The following is a 16,814-nucleotide window of genomic DNA, read 5'->3' as shown; positions in this document are numbered from 1 at the left end:
CACCTTTATTCTGTGAGCTTACAGATAACTCACCTTTACTGTTTGGATCATTACACAGCGTGACATTAATGAAAAACTGCTTTGACTGGACTGGTATTCCATGAATCTCACTAACATCATCACATACATCACTTACCTTACCTGTATTTGCAAATAACTCTGAAACTTCATTATTCTTCAACTCCATGAAAACTTGATAATCATCACCACCACCATCGTCATCATATTCTTCCAAAATTACTTCATCAACAAACATCATTATCAACACAAGTGTCACCTCCCTCCAACTCAAACATCTCAGCTACATTCATTTGCAATGACCTACCGTCTCAGACTTAACCATCCTCAGTCATTTCACAGCTCTCATTCACATCTATATAAAAAATACCACCTAATTCAGATCCAATACAGTCATCACCTGTTTTACATATATCAATAACACTGTTTTCTGACTAAGAGAAGAAATCATTAGTACACACTAAACAAAATTCCCGTTACTCTCACATTCTGGTTGATAAAAACTTTTGATCAAAACATAAATGAGAAATCTGATGTTCCTTCTGTTCAACTTCAAATACCTGTGCCACATTATTAATACTGTTATTATTGTCTAATTGTAAGTGTAAATTGGGGGTCCTGTACTTGTTGCGTTTCCTCGCCCAAAAACTGTGGACCTTCATTGAGGCGAACCGCCGTTTCCCAAGTAGTTGCCTCTCTGATTATTTTTCCTATTATATTGCCCATAGTTATCCCCATTGTTCCTATTCTGCTGATGTTCATAATTTCTGTCTCCATTACCATTTTGACCCTGATTGAAGTTACCACTATCTCTGTTTATGTAGTTGTTACCAATGTGATCTCTATCATTATGATTATTATGGTACATGGTTCTTTCTACTGCCCTATCCAGCCTGTCAACATTTGCTAAAAATTGTTCAAAGCAATCGTCAGGTCCGTGTACTAAACCCCACTGCAACCTTCCTGGTAATCTCCTTTTGAGTGCATCAATCAATGTCATTTTGTCAAATGGCCTGTCAAGGTGTGCTGATCCTTTAAGCTGATTCTTACAAATCTCTTTCAGTGTGCCATCCCTATTCCTATAATCTGGACCATTCAGAAATTCACTTTTAATTCTCCCCTGTTCAGCTTCCGACCAAAATTTATTTAAAAAACTTTTTTCGAAACTTTGTTATGTCTCCCACTGACGTAAATTTAGATTTACCCAAGACAGAGCTTCACCTTCAAGACATCTTTTAACAAATTTAATCTTTTGGTCATCACTCATGCCCGACACAAAACTATCTCTACAGTGGTATAGAAGATTAACTGTTTGTAAATTGTCTGATGGAAAACTTTTGATTCGAATTTTAGACCGTGCAATACCATTGTTTGAATACAGATTGTTGTGAATGCAATTCCTGAACTACTGACATTTTTTTATCTAAACCATTTACATTAGGTAGCATACTGTTTTCAGTATTTAAAATTTTTTGATCTAAACTACTAAAGTTCTGTTCCATTTTTTCTGCTACAGCTTTCTGTTCAACTCTGATATCATCAACATTCTTCGCTTGTTGTGCAAATTGGGCCATAAACTCATTTTCAAAAACAATAAATTTATTTTTGAATACATTGACTTTTTCATTCACACTTTTTAATCCATCTGACAACCCATGTTTTAGTTCCAAAACCTGATTACTATTTGGTATTGTACCCTGTCCATTTTATCATTGTTTTCAGGCTGTTCTGTTTTTATTTCTGTTAAGTGATCATTGACTGCACTAAATTTGCTATTTTAACTGTTTTTATTTCTATTGACTGATCCTTAACTGCATTCAGTTTTGCCAAAATCAACTGCATAATATCGGTTTTCACTGTCTCTTTGCTTCCTGCACTTTCACTTGATTAAAAAATGTTTAGGATACGTCCTACAGCTTTCACTTCATCACCACTACCCTAGTCTCTATTTATTTTCCTAGTGATTACGGGAGTCCACCAAGAAAATTTGATTTCACAAATGGTTTGTACTTATCTTTTCTAATGTCCTTCGTCGTAGTTGTCAAGTCTGTTTTCAATTCATTCGGTCCGTCATAGTTAATATCATATGAAATTCTCGTCACTGTTGATACGACTTTCTTGGGTAGTTCTCTGGTCTTCTTTCGTTGAGTGATTGGAGCTTCCGTATGTGTATAAAAACTGGAAATGATAAAAAGCCCTGTCTTTCTTCTTCTGCGACTGATAAGACATTGTTATCAGTCAACAGATCACGGCTGACTCCCACACTTGTAATCTTATCCTCCCACGCATTGCTATTCAAATTCTCTGTTCATTATTTTCAAAAGCTTCAAGAGGCATAAGATATACAAAAGAAACTCTTTTTACTTATATTCATTATCTCACAGTTGTTGGCTCCAAGTCTGGCATCTAGGGTACGTTCTTGAGGCTGTAATTTTTATAATGTTGCAGGTTCTTGTTGAACTGAATAACTGAAGATGATTTACTTGTTGCTGTGAATATCTTTTTATTTTATCCCATTCTTTTATGTCACACCGACTTTACAATTTCACTTCAGAACATGAATTCACATTGTTGTTGACAAACTTAGAAAAACATCTACTTCCATCAGAGGCATGCCCACCACTACTTACATTATGCGGTATTCACAATATTCCAAAGAGCTTACAAACTATCTCAACAAAAGAAAAATCATCACTAAGGTATAATACTATTTTGTAAATGAGTCCAGAAATAAATTTAAGGCACTGTTATCTTAAAGAATGCTTGCCATGCCCTATTTTCCTCTGATCTGAATTATGGAATACAAATTTGGGGAGCAACAACAAAAGCAAATGTAAATAAGCTATTGCTACTATATAAAAGGACAATAAGAATTATCTGTGGAGAAAAATATAAGGAATCATGCCGTGGCTTGTTTCCAAAAGCTGGTGCACTAAACATAGTAAACATGTGTATTCTGAAAGCCATATTACTTGTTAAAAGATTATTGCCCAACATTTGTTCTGGTTTGCATCAGTATCAGAATAATACAAGAATAAAACAAATTTTTCATCAGCAGCCACAGAACAGTACTCTATTGAAAAGGGTCCACAATATGCAGGTTTAAAATTAGCAAATGCACTGTCCTGCGTAGTTATGACCCTTTCCACAATGAAGCTTGAATTTCAGATAAAGAAATTCCTGTTACAAAATCCCTTTTACACATTGTAGAATATCATATTTCCATGCAGAATAAGAAGCCCTTTGAAAAAAAATGTAAATAGTTTAAGCAAACCATTTTCTTCTTAATCTAATCATTTTGTGAATCAATGACATTTTCAAAAAAAAAAATTATTGTTATGTATTAGGAATTGCAATCTGTTTTTGTGCATATGCAATATATCATTCAATGTTGAATAAAGTATAATAACAATAATAATTATTATTATTGTGTTCAGTAAACTAATTGAAAAATGCTATTTAACTCTGAACTGCACTAATACAAATGAATTAAATTGTACCACAATTGTTTTCTAATAAAATGTATTGAAATAAAATGCAAGATATCTATAACATGAGAGTATGCCTGACTTGACATGAATTACTAAAATATTACTCACTGAATTACTAAAATATTACTCACATTGGACTTAGAAACAATGTGTGTTTACGTGCTGTCCTTTGCCATACTCAAGTAGTATGAAAAAGTGGCAGCTGGAGTACATGCATAAAAGAAACCCATGTTATTAACTACTCATTGCCACAATTCCATAAGCAAAATTGTGTGTTCACAAAAACCAAAAATTATATCTACCGACGCAGGAAATGACATTATCAAATGTGTAGAATTGTAATATTTTCGTCCTTAAACTATGGAGTACTGAAACTATCAGGAATATAGAACAGAACACATAGTTTGGAACTCCACTCATGATGGAGATAAATTGGATCTAATGACAACAAATAGACGTGACCTCTTTGAGGATGTCCACATCAAAACAGGTTTCAGTGACCATGAGATGGGTGTGGCAACAATGATTACCAAAGTACAAAGGACAACTAAAACAAGAGAAAGATGTATATGTTCAGTAAACTAAATAAAAAAAATTAGTAGTGACTTATCTCAGTGAGGAACTTGGAACTTTCAGCACAGGGTAGGAGCATGTAGAGAAGGTTAAAGTTTAGAAGAAAAATTGACCATGCACTGGATAGACATGTTACCCAGTAGAATATCTTATAATCAGAGAGACCCTCCATGGTATAGTCACTGTAAATAAACTTCTAAAGAAACAGAGAAGACTGCCTAATAGGTGTACAACAAAGCATTAAGTGTACAGGGAACACAATGCAAATTTAAAATTTAACCTATTTCATGATACCTTTGTGAGTATATTTGAAAACAGTTTCCCTAAGAAAACAGTGAAATATAATTGAAAGAAACCATGTAAAAAGCCATGGCTTACTAAAGGCATAAAAATATCTTGTAAACAGAAAAGGGAAATGTATCTTCTAGCTGAGTAATGATCCCGAAACAGTGAAAAAAAACTACTGCACTGTATTAAGAAAAATTATTAAAAAGTCCAGAAGTATGTGCTTTATGTCTGAGATTAGCACATATGATAGTAAAGTTAAAACAATTTGGAATATTGTGAAAAGGGAAACAGAGCAATCGAGAGCACAGAAAGACTGTATTTCTATCAAACACAATGAAAAGTTTGTTAACACGAAGTCAGAAGTAGAAAACATTTTTAATAATCATTTTTTAAGTGTTGTAGAGAAAATAGGATCCAGCTATTCATTAGAAAATGCAAAGCAGTATATGGAAGAGGCAGTATCTATGCAATTTGATAAAATTAAAATTCAACCCACCTCTTCTTCTGAAATTAGGAAAATAATAAATTCACTCAAAAGTAAAAGTTCACAACAGAGTACTAAAAGCTTGTTCCCAGCAAATAAGTAGGATTCTCAGCCACATGTGTAGTAGCTCAGATAGACTGAAATACACTAAAAGGCTTTTCAACAGAAAATGCTATGTATGCTTTCACTGATCAAATATTAAATTCATTGAATAACTGAACATCACCCATTCAGATATTTTGTGATCTCTCAAAGGCTTTTGATTGTGTGAATCATGAAATTCTTCTAGATAAGCTTAAGTTTTGTGGTATGAGTGGGACAGTGCACAAATGATTTAATTCATACTGGAAGAATGCAGAAGGCTGAAATTAACAGTACAGATAGTCTGCAAAAACGAGTAGAGTTTTCTAATTGGGAATGTATCAAGAATGGTGTCCCACAGGGTTCATTCTTGGGTCCCTTATTGTTCTTAATATGTATTAAAGACTTGCCGCTCTGTATTCATGAAGGTGCAAAGCTAGTTCTTTTTGCTGATGATGCAAGTATAGTAATCACACCCAATAAGCAAGAATCAGCTGAGGAAATTGCAACTAATGTCTTTCAGAAAATTATTAATTGGTTCTCTGCAAATGGACTCTCACTAAATTTTGAGAAAACACAGTTTATACAATTATGTACAGTAAATGGCATAACACCATTGATAAATATAGATTATGAATGGACGTCTGTTGCTAAGGCAGAATACTCAAAATTTCTGGGTGTGTGCATTTATGATAAATTCAATTGGAAGAAACACATCAATGATGTGCTGAAACGGTTAGGTTCAGCTAATTATGCAATTAGGGTTATTGCAAATTTTGGTGATTAACATATCAGTAAATTAGCCCACTATGCCTATTTTCATTCACTGCTTTCATATGGCATCACATTTTGGGGCAATTCGTCATTAAGAGAGAAAGTTTTCATTGCACAAAAGCATGTAATCAGATTAATAGCTGGAGCCCACCCAAGATCACCTTGCAGACTTTTATGTAAGGAGCTCAGGATATTCACAGTACCTTCGCAATACATATATTCACTTATGAAATTTGTCATCCCAATTCAAAAATAACAATGCAGTGAATAACTACAACTCTAGAAGAAAGAATAATATTCACTATTCCGGATTAAATCTCACTTTGACATAGAAAGGAGTGAATTATGCTGCTACAGAAATCTTTGGTCATTTGCCAAATAGTATTAAAAGTCTGACAGATAGCCAACCAACTTTTAAAAGCAAATTAAAAGAATTTCTGAATGACAACTCCTACTCAGTAGACGAATTCTTAGATATGAATTAGTAACTGTAAAAAAAAATAATAACTAATTAATTATTTTGTCTAAAGAAAACTTATGTTAAGGTGACACATTCCACATCATTACAAAATGTCATGTTCATGATCTATGGAACAAGGATTAATGCATGTATGTATGTAGAGCTGAATAAAATGCTTTTGGCTGCCAAGAGAGTAATGCATGAAGCTTTCAATGACTACCACCAAATGATCTTTCACAAAACCCAAAGAAATCCTGGTTGTATGCAAAGGTTATTATTTATTAGTATACAGTCCCTAGCAAATGAGACACAAACTGAAATTGATGTTAGCAAGGCAAAAGCTGATAAGCGTAATTCTGTTTTCAAATGTACAAGGGTAATCCCCAAAGTAAGGTCTCCTATTTTTTTATAAGTACAGAACTCTGTTTGTGTGGCAGTTGGTCACATTGTTATGAAGAGTGCTTCAAACACTCTGTGTAAATGTACGCACGCTGCGCTGAGGCGCTCAGTCTTGGCTTGGCAGCCGTTGAGATGGAGCTCCCGTTGGATGTTACCGTAAAGTGCAAATTATGCACAGTTATTCAGTTTTTGAATGCAAAGGGCACTGCCCCGATTGAAATCCATCACCAATTGATGAAAGTGTATGGTGAGTCGTGCATGGGTGACAAAAATGTTCGTAAGTGGTGTAGGGAGTTTGCAGCTGGTCAGACCGAAGTTCACGACGAACAAAGGAACAGGAGACCATCAATTTCTGAGGAGACAGTGTTGAAGGTTGAGGAAAGCATGTGTGAAGATCGGCGGATCACCCTGGATGATCTCTGCATGTTGGTTCCTGAGGTTTCCCAAAGCACCGCTCACAGAATTTTAATGAAAACATTGAACTACCGAAAGGTGTGCGCAAGATGGGTGCCACGCATACTGACTGAGGACCACATGCAGCAACAAGTTGATGCTTCCCATGCATTTCTTCACTGCCTTGTAGCCAAACAGGACAACTTTCTGGACTTAATTGCCATGGGTGACAAAACCTAGGCATACCATTTTACACCTGAGACCAAGCAACAATCACGCCAGTTCATAACTTTCTGAACAGCATGGCAGCGAGCTGGTATGACATAGGCATACAAAAACTACCGCAGCATCAACAAAAATGCATCGACAGAAATGGTGATTATGTTGAAAAATAGCTAAATGTTCAAGCTGTAAACTGATGTAAAGCATTGTAGAAATAAACAGGTCTATGTACTTGTAAAAAAATAGGAGACCTTACTTTTGGGTTTACCCTTGTACTTTACATAGGGTAACACAGGAGAGCTGCCCCAAACTGATCATTGTACCACTGAAAGCATGAGAAAAATCAATATTGGCATGACAAATGTTAAGAAACAGCTGAAATCATTAAAACTGAACAAAGCTCCAGGGCTTGAAGGTATCCCTGTCAGATTCTGTACTGTATTTGTGGCTGAATTTGCCCCTCTTTTAACTACACTCTGTTGTAGATCACCTGAACAAAAAACCATACCCAGTTCTTGGAAAACAGCACAGGTTACACCCATCTACAAGAAGGGTAGTGGAAGTGAACCACAAAATTACTGTCCAATATCAAAGACATTGATTTGGTGTAGAAACTTAAAACATATTCTGAGCTCAAACATAATGAGTTATCTCAAACAAAATTACCTTCTCCATGCCAACAAGCATGGATTCTGAAAACATCAATCATGTGAAACCCAACTTGCACTTTTCTCACGTGACTTGCTAAAAGCTTTGGATCAAGGCAGTCAGGTAGATGCAGTATTTTTTTGATTTCCAAAAAGCATTTGACTCAGTACCACACCTATGCTTATTGCCAAAAGTACGATAATATGGAGTATGAAGTGAAAATTGGACTGTATTCAGGACTTTTTGGTAAGGAGGATGCAGCATGTTATCTTGGATCTAGAGTCATCATCAAATGTAGAAGTAATTCGTGTGTGCCCTTGCTGTTCGCTTTGTACATTAATGACCTTGTAGACAATGTTAATAGTAACCTCAGGCTTTTTGCAGATGATTCAATTATCTATAATGATGTACTCACTGAAAGAAGGCGCATAAATATTCAGTCAGATCTTGAAAAGATTTCAAAGTGATGCAAAGATTGTTAACTTGCTTTAAATGTTCAGAAATGTAAAATTGTGCACTTCACAAAACGAAAAAATATAGTATCCCTTGACTATAATATCAATGAGTCACTGCTGGAATCGGCCAACTCATACAAATACCTGGGTGTAACAGTATGTGAAATACAATGATCACATAGGCTAAGTCATGGGTAAAGCTCGTGGTGGACTTGATTTTATTGGTAGAATGCTAGGGAAGCACAATCAGACACTAAGGAGATTGCTTAGAAATCACTCGTGCAACGGGTTGTAGAATATTGCTCAAGCATGTGGGACCGGTACCAAATAGGACTAACAGGGGATATTGAGCATATAGAGACAAGGGATGCTTGAATTGTCACGGGTTCGTTTGATCTGTGGGAAAGTGTCACAGTGATACTGAAGCAACTGAACTGGCACACTCTTGAAGAAAGATATACACCATCCCAAGAAAGCCTATTAACAAAGTTTCGAGAACTAGACTTAAATGATGAATCTAGGAATATACTGCAACATCATACATGTCACTGACAAACGGATTATGAGGATAAGATTAAAATGATTATAGTATGCATAGAGGCATTCAGACAGTCATTCTTTCTCTGCTCCATAGGTGAATAGGAAGAATAGGAAGAAACCCTAATAACTTGTACAGTGGGACGTCACTTCATTGGTGGTTTGTAAAGTATGGATGTAGATGTAGAACAACTATGATTGAGAAGTTTTCTTAAGATTTCCTTACTGATATTTGATGTTGCTGCTTGTAACTCAGCCGCAGAGTAAGTAAAAGCTGGTCTGCATTGAGATTAGAACCGAAAGCCCAATCTTAACTTTATAGCGCAATCCCACTACATCACAGCTAGTGAACAGATATGGGATTCATCACTACCCGTTGCTGCAGTGTTGGCAAGGACAGATAAACCACAATGTAAAGGAGGAGATTAGTTCCAGGCCCTGTATGGAAGGATCTTTGTGGACTGAAAAGAAAACCATAGACTGATAACCAGATATCACAGCTCAAATGAAAATCACTCACAAGGAAAGGTCCTCAGGGCTGTAATCGACTCTTTGAAACCACCTATATGGTTGTGTGCGTTAGTAACCATGTGTGATCAAAAGTATCCGGACACCCCCAAACACATATGTTATTCATATTAGGAGCATTGTGCTGCCACACACTGCCAGGTACTCCATATCAGCGACCTCAGTAGTCATTAGGCATCATGAGAGAACAGAATGGGGCAGTCCACGGAACTCACAGACTTTGAATGTGGTATGGTGATTGGGTGTCACTTGTGTCATACGTCTGTACACGAGATTTCCTCACTCCTAAACATTCCTAGGTCCACTGTTTCCAATGTGATAGTGAAGTGGAAACGTGAAGAGACACTTACCAGCACAAAAGCCTACAGGCCAACCTCATCTGTTGACTGACAGAGACCGCCGACAGTTGAAGAGGGTCGTAATGTGTAATAGGCAGACATCTATCCAGACCATCACACAGGAATTCCAGACTGCATCAGGATCCACTGCAAGTACTATGACAGTTAGGCGGGAGGTGAGGAAACCTGGATTTCATGGTCAAGCAGCTGCTCATGAGCCACATATCACACTGGTAAATGCCAAACGATGCCTTGCTTGGTGTAAGGAGCATAAACATTGGATGATTGAACAGTAGAAAAATGTTGTGTGGAGTGAAGAATCACGATACACAATGTGGCAATCTGATGGCAGGGTTTGGGTATGGCAAATGCCTGGTGAACGTCATCTGCCAGCGTGTGTAGTGCCAACAGTAAAATTCAGAAGCAGTGAGCTCATGTTTTTCATGGAGGGGGCTTGCAACACTTGTTGTTTTGCGTGGCACTATCACAGCACAGGCCTACATTATTGTTTGAAGCACCTTCTGTCTTCCCACTGTTGAAGAGCAATATGAGGATGACAATTGCATCTTCGAACACCATCGAGCACCTGTTCATAATGCTTGGCCTGTGGCAGAGTGGTTACATGACAATAACATCCCTGTAATGGACTGACCTTCACGGAGTCCTGACCTGAATCCTGTAGAACACCTTTGGCATGTTTCGGAATGCCAACTTCGTGCAAGGCCTCACCGACCGACATTGATACCTCTCCTCAGTGCAGCACTCTGCGAAGAATGGGCTGCCATTCCCCAAGAAACCTTCCAGCACCTGGTTGACCATATGCCTGCAAGAGTGGAAGCTGCCATCAAGGCTAATGGTGGGCCAACACCATATTGAACTCCAGCATTACCGATGGAAGGGGGCCACTGTATATATCACACCCTGGTTATAGAAATCCACTAGTCTTAAAAATAACAGTTTAATTTTTCAGAGTGGCACTATAGCCTATGTTATACTGATATACTGAAGATTTTGAGTCAAGCTGAAGTATATGCCATATATATTTTTTTTCTTTATGAACATGACTATGTTCAGTGGTGCATTTACTTTTTTTTTTTGGGGGGGGGGGGTGGATGCTATGCTTTTCATTTTACAAAAGCTCAAATTGAAAATTAATTGTAGTCTAGACCTATGTTGATTTACTTTGACGTGTATCATATCTGCTTTTGTCTGATACTTTAATACACATAAATAGAACAAATGATTAAACCATTTACTAGAAATTTAAAATACTAAAGGAAGATGATGGGCTCTTTGTTTTCACTTATCACAGTTTGGACACCAATCTGTTCTTCTCACTGAATTGTCATCAAGTCAAGCCCATTCAAAGGTGTCTTGGTAGTTGTATTGCTTAGGTATGTCTTAATTCTCTTAAGGGTGGAGAAACTCTGCTCATTTATGGCCATTGTAACTGGTAGAGTTGCCAAGAGCTGTATAAACTGAAACACATTAGAATAGATCTGATGGTCGCAGACAGACATAGCTTCCATTGCATTTTGAGGCTGGGTTCTCTCCCCTTTTTTTCCTTACGTTTTGCGTGCTTTTTGCAACATTTTGTTTCCCTTTTTCTTGTGTCTTCTTCTCCTGGTGTTGACCCCATTGTGTTGTGATCATTGTATGGTGTGGGGATCAGGATGGGTTAGTGGTAGTGCTGGTGCCCCAATGCGCGTAGCGTTTCTGGGGTACACCTATTCTCGCTGCTCCCCCCTTTCCTGTTCTTTCCTCTTCATGCTGTCCCAACACTCCTTTTACCACTTTGTTTGCCCGTTTTCCTTTCTCCTTGACTGGACTGTCATGTTTGTGTTGTTCCTCCCTTGGTTTCTGTCACCTTAGATCTTGGGACCAATGACCTCACTCACTGTTTGGTCTCCTCCCCCAATCCATCAATCAAACAACCAACCAATTCTTTTACATGTATGAAAGTTCCTCCATGTTTTGACTCCATTCTACATGAGCAGCTCACAAGGTTAAAATCTAATATTTTTGAATGATGAAAATACTCATTTTGTAACTAGTGTTTGCAAAAACATAAAACTGAAACTTCTTTCATTCACTGTTAAGGAGTATGTGTATTTTATCAACTTGGTTTGTTAATGACTGTACATTTTGGTGTACAATCTTTAGTATGTATTTGTATTTTAGTTCTGCAACACATTTTTTGTGATACAGTTTACTTCCATGAAAAATATCATTCACTCTTTTTATAAGACATCACATCCTTCTTTATAATCCATTTGTACAAAGTACTTTGAACTGCTTCTATATTATGCCTCTTGTGACTCAACTTTACTAAAAGACAGATTTCTTCAACCAAAACCTGTTCCCCACCATAATTTAAAAGGGGGCCATGGCTGGTATGCATGGATGTGTCTAATGTGCTTACATTTATTAGGTTCACATACAGAAATTGTCTGCATACTTCATTTATCTCCTTGTTTACTCTTTCCTGTTAATTTATTTACACGTGACCAAGGAGGTAGGTCATATCTGTGTGGATGATTTACAACAGCTACATTTGTATTGCCTGATTCGAGTAGCACACTTTCAAGAAATGTGATGAGTTCATTGTCTTTATCTCAGGCAACATCAATTGCACTGCACAAATTACAAAACAGTTTTTTGAGAGAAGGTTTTTGCATTATTTTACAAATGTTTTTTCACATCTTCAACACCTGATCCTGGCTTGACAAAGAACTGGACACTTAAGTTAGTTTGCACATCTGACATATTTTCTGATATCTGACATCCATGATTATCAGCAAAACTTGAAACTTTTCAATATTTTTTGCGCACTTCGGACAGTTCAACTGATTTTTTAGTCATATTTCATTGTTTATTAAGTGAAATGCGCAAAAAATTGAGAGTGCTTGGCTTCTGCTGTTTGCAATTATTTTTTGGACTCATATGTTTCTGAGTGACATTGTTCGTAGAATGACTTTTGTAATTATAGGTATGTGTTGTTCTTCTGTTCATATTTCTCAAGTTTTGTGTTGGTTTTCACTGTGGTTCTTGCTTTGTTTAAGTCACTGGTAACTGATATTTCTTTGATGTTCAGTCGATTATCTGTTTGTTGAGTTTTACAATCAAGATTTTGCAACTACTTCTCCAATAATGCTACAGTCCTTTTAAGTTCATCAATTTGATGTTTTTTGTAGTTAAAATGAGATGAAAATTGTGACAGTGTTGATATATGGATGTCGCTGAACTTGCACTTGCTACAGTTTTTTCCCTCAATTGGTTTCATTTGCATTTTTTACTTTAACTTCACAGTTTTCCAAGTCAAACCATTACACTTTTTTGCACTGAATACATAAAGATTCAGTCTTTGTTATATTTTTCATGGAACTTGATTTTTGTGTAAGCTGAGTAAATTAGCTTACCACGCCTATTTTCATTCTCTGCTTTCATATGGCATCATATTCTGGGGTAACTCATCATTGAGTAAAAGAGTGTTCATTGCTCTAAAGCATGTAATCAGAATAATTGCTGGAACTCATCCAAGATCATCCTGCAGACACTAATTTAAAGAACTAGAAATCTTCACTGTACCCTCACAATATATATATTCGCTTATGAAATTTGTTATTAACAATCCGAACAAATTCAAAAGTAATAGCAGTGTACATGGCTACAACACTAGGAGAAAGGATGATCTTCACTACTCAAGGTTAAATCTAACTTTGGCTCAGAAGGGGGTAAATTATGCTGCCACAAAAGTCTTTGGTCACTTACCTAATAGCATCAAAAGTCTGACAGATAGCCATATAGCATTTAAAAGGAAATTAAAAGAATTTCTTAATGGCAACTCCTCCTATCATTTGATGAATTTTTGGATATAGTGAGTGAGTAATTTCCCAACCTCCACAAAAAAAAAAAAAAAATAAAAAAAAAAAAAAAATAAAATAAAAAAAAAAAAAAATAAAAAAAAAAAACATTATTGAGTGTCATGTAATATTTTGTCTAATGTAATATCTTGTATAGACACCTTTTATTAACCTGACACGTTCCACACCTTTACGAAGTGTCGTATTCATGATCTATGGAACAAGTACTAATCTAATCTAATCTTTTTTCACCACCTCCTTGTCTTTTTGGTGTGTGTGTCTGCGTTTCAACATCTCTGCTGTATGGTGAGTAGCAGTCTATCCTTTTCATAGTATTGTTGCAAATAGACGAGTAAATAATGGCAATTGTAAAATGTCTAGAGTATGTACTCAGTGCAGCCTAAAATGGAATAACCTTGCAAAACTAGTACTTGGAAGAACAGACACCAGATTCATTGGAGAAATCGTACCTACGAAAAAGGTAACTTCGTCTGTCTAGAGAGTATTGGTTTCCAGTCTGGTATGATTACCATGTAGGGTTAATAGACAAGACAGAGAATGTCTAAAAAGGAGCTGTATGTTTCATTGTGTTCATTTAGGAAGCACAAAAGCATCAGAGGGCGCTTATGAAACACCAACAGCAGATGCTGTAAGAGAGACATTTTCATGGAATGGTTTATAGTTGAAATACTGAATATGTACATTGCAAGATGAGTTATGCAACATACAGCTTCACCCAACAAACATCTCATGACATGACCTATATGATAAAATTGTAGAAGTTTGAACTCGTACAGAGACTTACTGATGGGCATTCTTCATGCACACTGATCACGAATGTAACAACGAAAGGAGAAACTGGTAATGATACTAGAATTACATGCTGCCACACATTGTAAGGTACCTTACAGAGTACAGATATAGATGAAAAACTTTGAACATAGCTGCTAAGGTTCAGTGACCGTGTCAGAATTATATTGGAACAAATAAGCCCTCGGTCACAAATATTAAGTCAAAATTGACCTGATTTCGACGCTACTATGAGCATCGTCTTCAGAATTAGACTCACTGTTCTAAAACCTATTAGGTATATAGTACATTAATAAAATTAATGTTTGTACTGGCTGGAAAAGATGCAGTACTTACAAGTCACATATTAAAAAAGACCTGAGCCAGAAAGGCGATGTTATGAACAGTTGTGAGATGGCGAGCCGCTAACCCTTGTTGCAACCCTTGTTCACAGTACGAGCAGCCCTTAGCGGCTCGCCATCTCACAACTGTTCATGATGTCGCCTTTCTGGCTCAGATATTTTTTAATATGTGACTTGTAAGTACTGCATCTTTTCCAGTCAGTACAAACTTTAATTTTATTAATGTACTGTATACCTAATATGTTTTAGAACAGTTAGTCTAATTCTGAAGACGACGCTCATAGTAGCGTTGAAACCAGGTCAATTTTGACTTAATATTTGTGACCAAGGGCTTATTTGTTCCAATATAGATATAGATGATTTTCCTTTGGTTTTGGACCGCAGTCATAATATACTTTTACATGAAATAATTGCCACAATTTGACTAAGTTTTTATTATTTATCTATTTTTATTCCAATTTCAGCTGAGCCATTTTCAAGGGCAAAGGTGAAATAAAAGTTAGTAAATATCAGACTTGTCTAAATGACATATCATTTTTTAAATATTACAAAACTTTTGTGGACATATATACCTGTCATCTCATTATAAGACCTGAGTGTGAATTAAAAACAGGGATTACATTTAACATTATGCACGGCAGACTCACTTTAACTTACTGTGCTATGGTAAGAAGGAACAATGTCCAAACATGAAATAACATTTACATATGTACAAATAAACAACAAACTCCATCCAAAAAGCCCTTAAAGGCCCAGTGGTACTGACTGGCCACCGTTTCATCCTCAGCCCGTAGGCTCCACCGGATGCAGATACAGCGCCGTGTACACATATGTTTTGTAATATTGCTATGATGATAACATGTCAGTTAGATATGTCTGATATTTAATGATTTTTTCCCTCACCTTCACACTTAAAATGGCTCTGCAGTGGAAATCAAGACACTGAAATAAATAAATAATAATAACATACAGCCAAATGGTGGCAATAATTACATTTAAAAATAGATGTAGGTGTTAGTGTGTCTCAGTTACTGTTTTCAGTTACTTTTAGGTTAATAAGTCTAATTGTTCATTAAATATGATAGTGGTCAAATATAAATATTAATATTAATGGTAAATATGGTTTATAGTAGATATTCAGCGAAAAGCCAAACTTAACTTGATTTAATCTTATTGCTGCAATGATTTTGTATGTTGTGAACTTTGATTTCTTTTTTTCTAGAATGACATTGTTCGCAACACAGATAAACTTGAAAAACTCAAATCAAATATTAAGTGGGATAAAGAATCTCTCACAGCATGGGAAGAACATGTGGCAAGAAAAGAGGAAGACAATATCATGCTCAGCAGATATACTATTGAAGATGAAAGTAAAGCAAAGGTATGTTCATGACTTCTTAGCCAACACTGGTTTGCAGAATGAATTTCACCCTGCAGCAAAGTGTGCAATGATTTGAAACTTACTGTCAGATCAAAACTGTGTGCCAGACCAGGACTTGAATTTGTGGTTCCAAGTCCCAGTCTGGCACAGTGTAATCTGCCAAGAAGCCAAGAAGTTTACACACTGATTTGGATTATGAAACTGTGGAAGTTAACACAAACAGTTGTTCACTAATTTACTAAATTTCAGGAAATGGAGTTAAAGCGACAAAATCTACGAATGGAAGTAGAAGAAAAGAAAAAGATGGTAATTGCAGCAGTAAATGATGTTGGATCATTGGAAAAGAGTGTGGAAAGAACAGCTGAATTGTTTCGAAAGTTGCACCAGGAAAGACAAGAGCTTATTGACCAGTGGGAAGCATCTGTCCGCATCCTTCACCAGCGTGATCATGACATCAGCCGAGTAATGGAGGTACGCTGTTTACTAAACCATTCTGATGAATGGTGTAAATAAATGTAGTAATACTTTTGAGCTGCTTCTACTGCTTTAAATGTCTTGGAAGACAGCCTTCAAAATATTATTACTCGATTGGCTGACTATTTTAAGTTACAGTGGGTATTTAGTCCTCATCAGCCAATGATCACATTTACTGGTGCTCATTCTTCTTTACTTTCTTGCTCTGTTTTCCCTCACTGCACCCCGTCCCCTCCCAACCCCTGGCCCCCCCCCC

General features: G+C 36.4%; 1 protein-coding gene across 3 annotated transcripts in view; it reads left to right on the top strand.

The window, feature by feature from the left end:
• Positions 1-16,814, top strand: part of LOC126162967 (coiled-coil domain-containing protein 39) — a 485,180-nt gene that overhangs the window by 163,041 nt on the left and 305,325 nt on the right. For all 3 annotated transcript variants that reach the window (XR_007535141.1, XM_049919812.1, XM_049919811.1), the window contains 2 exons: positions 15,926-16,084; positions 16,334-16,555. Coding sequence is in view for 2 of the 3 variants with exons in the window: in XM_049919812.1 (XP_049775769.1) it covers positions 15,926-16,084; positions 16,334-16,555 (381 nt within the window). In the remaining variant the exon portion in view is untranslated. The remainder of the gene's footprint in view (positions 1-15,925; positions 16,085-16,333; positions 16,556-16,814) is intronic.

This window comes from Schistocerca cancellata, chromosome 2 (assembly GCF_023864275.1).
Source record: "Schistocerca cancellata isolate TAMUIC-IGC-003103 chromosome 2, iqSchCanc2.1, whole genome shotgun sequence".
In the NCBI taxonomy this organism is placed as follows: domain Eukaryota; kingdom Metazoa; phylum Arthropoda; class Insecta; order Orthoptera; family Acrididae; genus Schistocerca; species Schistocerca cancellata.
Note: the sequence above shows the minus strand (reverse complement) of the source record. Positions and strands in the feature narration are given on the sequence as shown.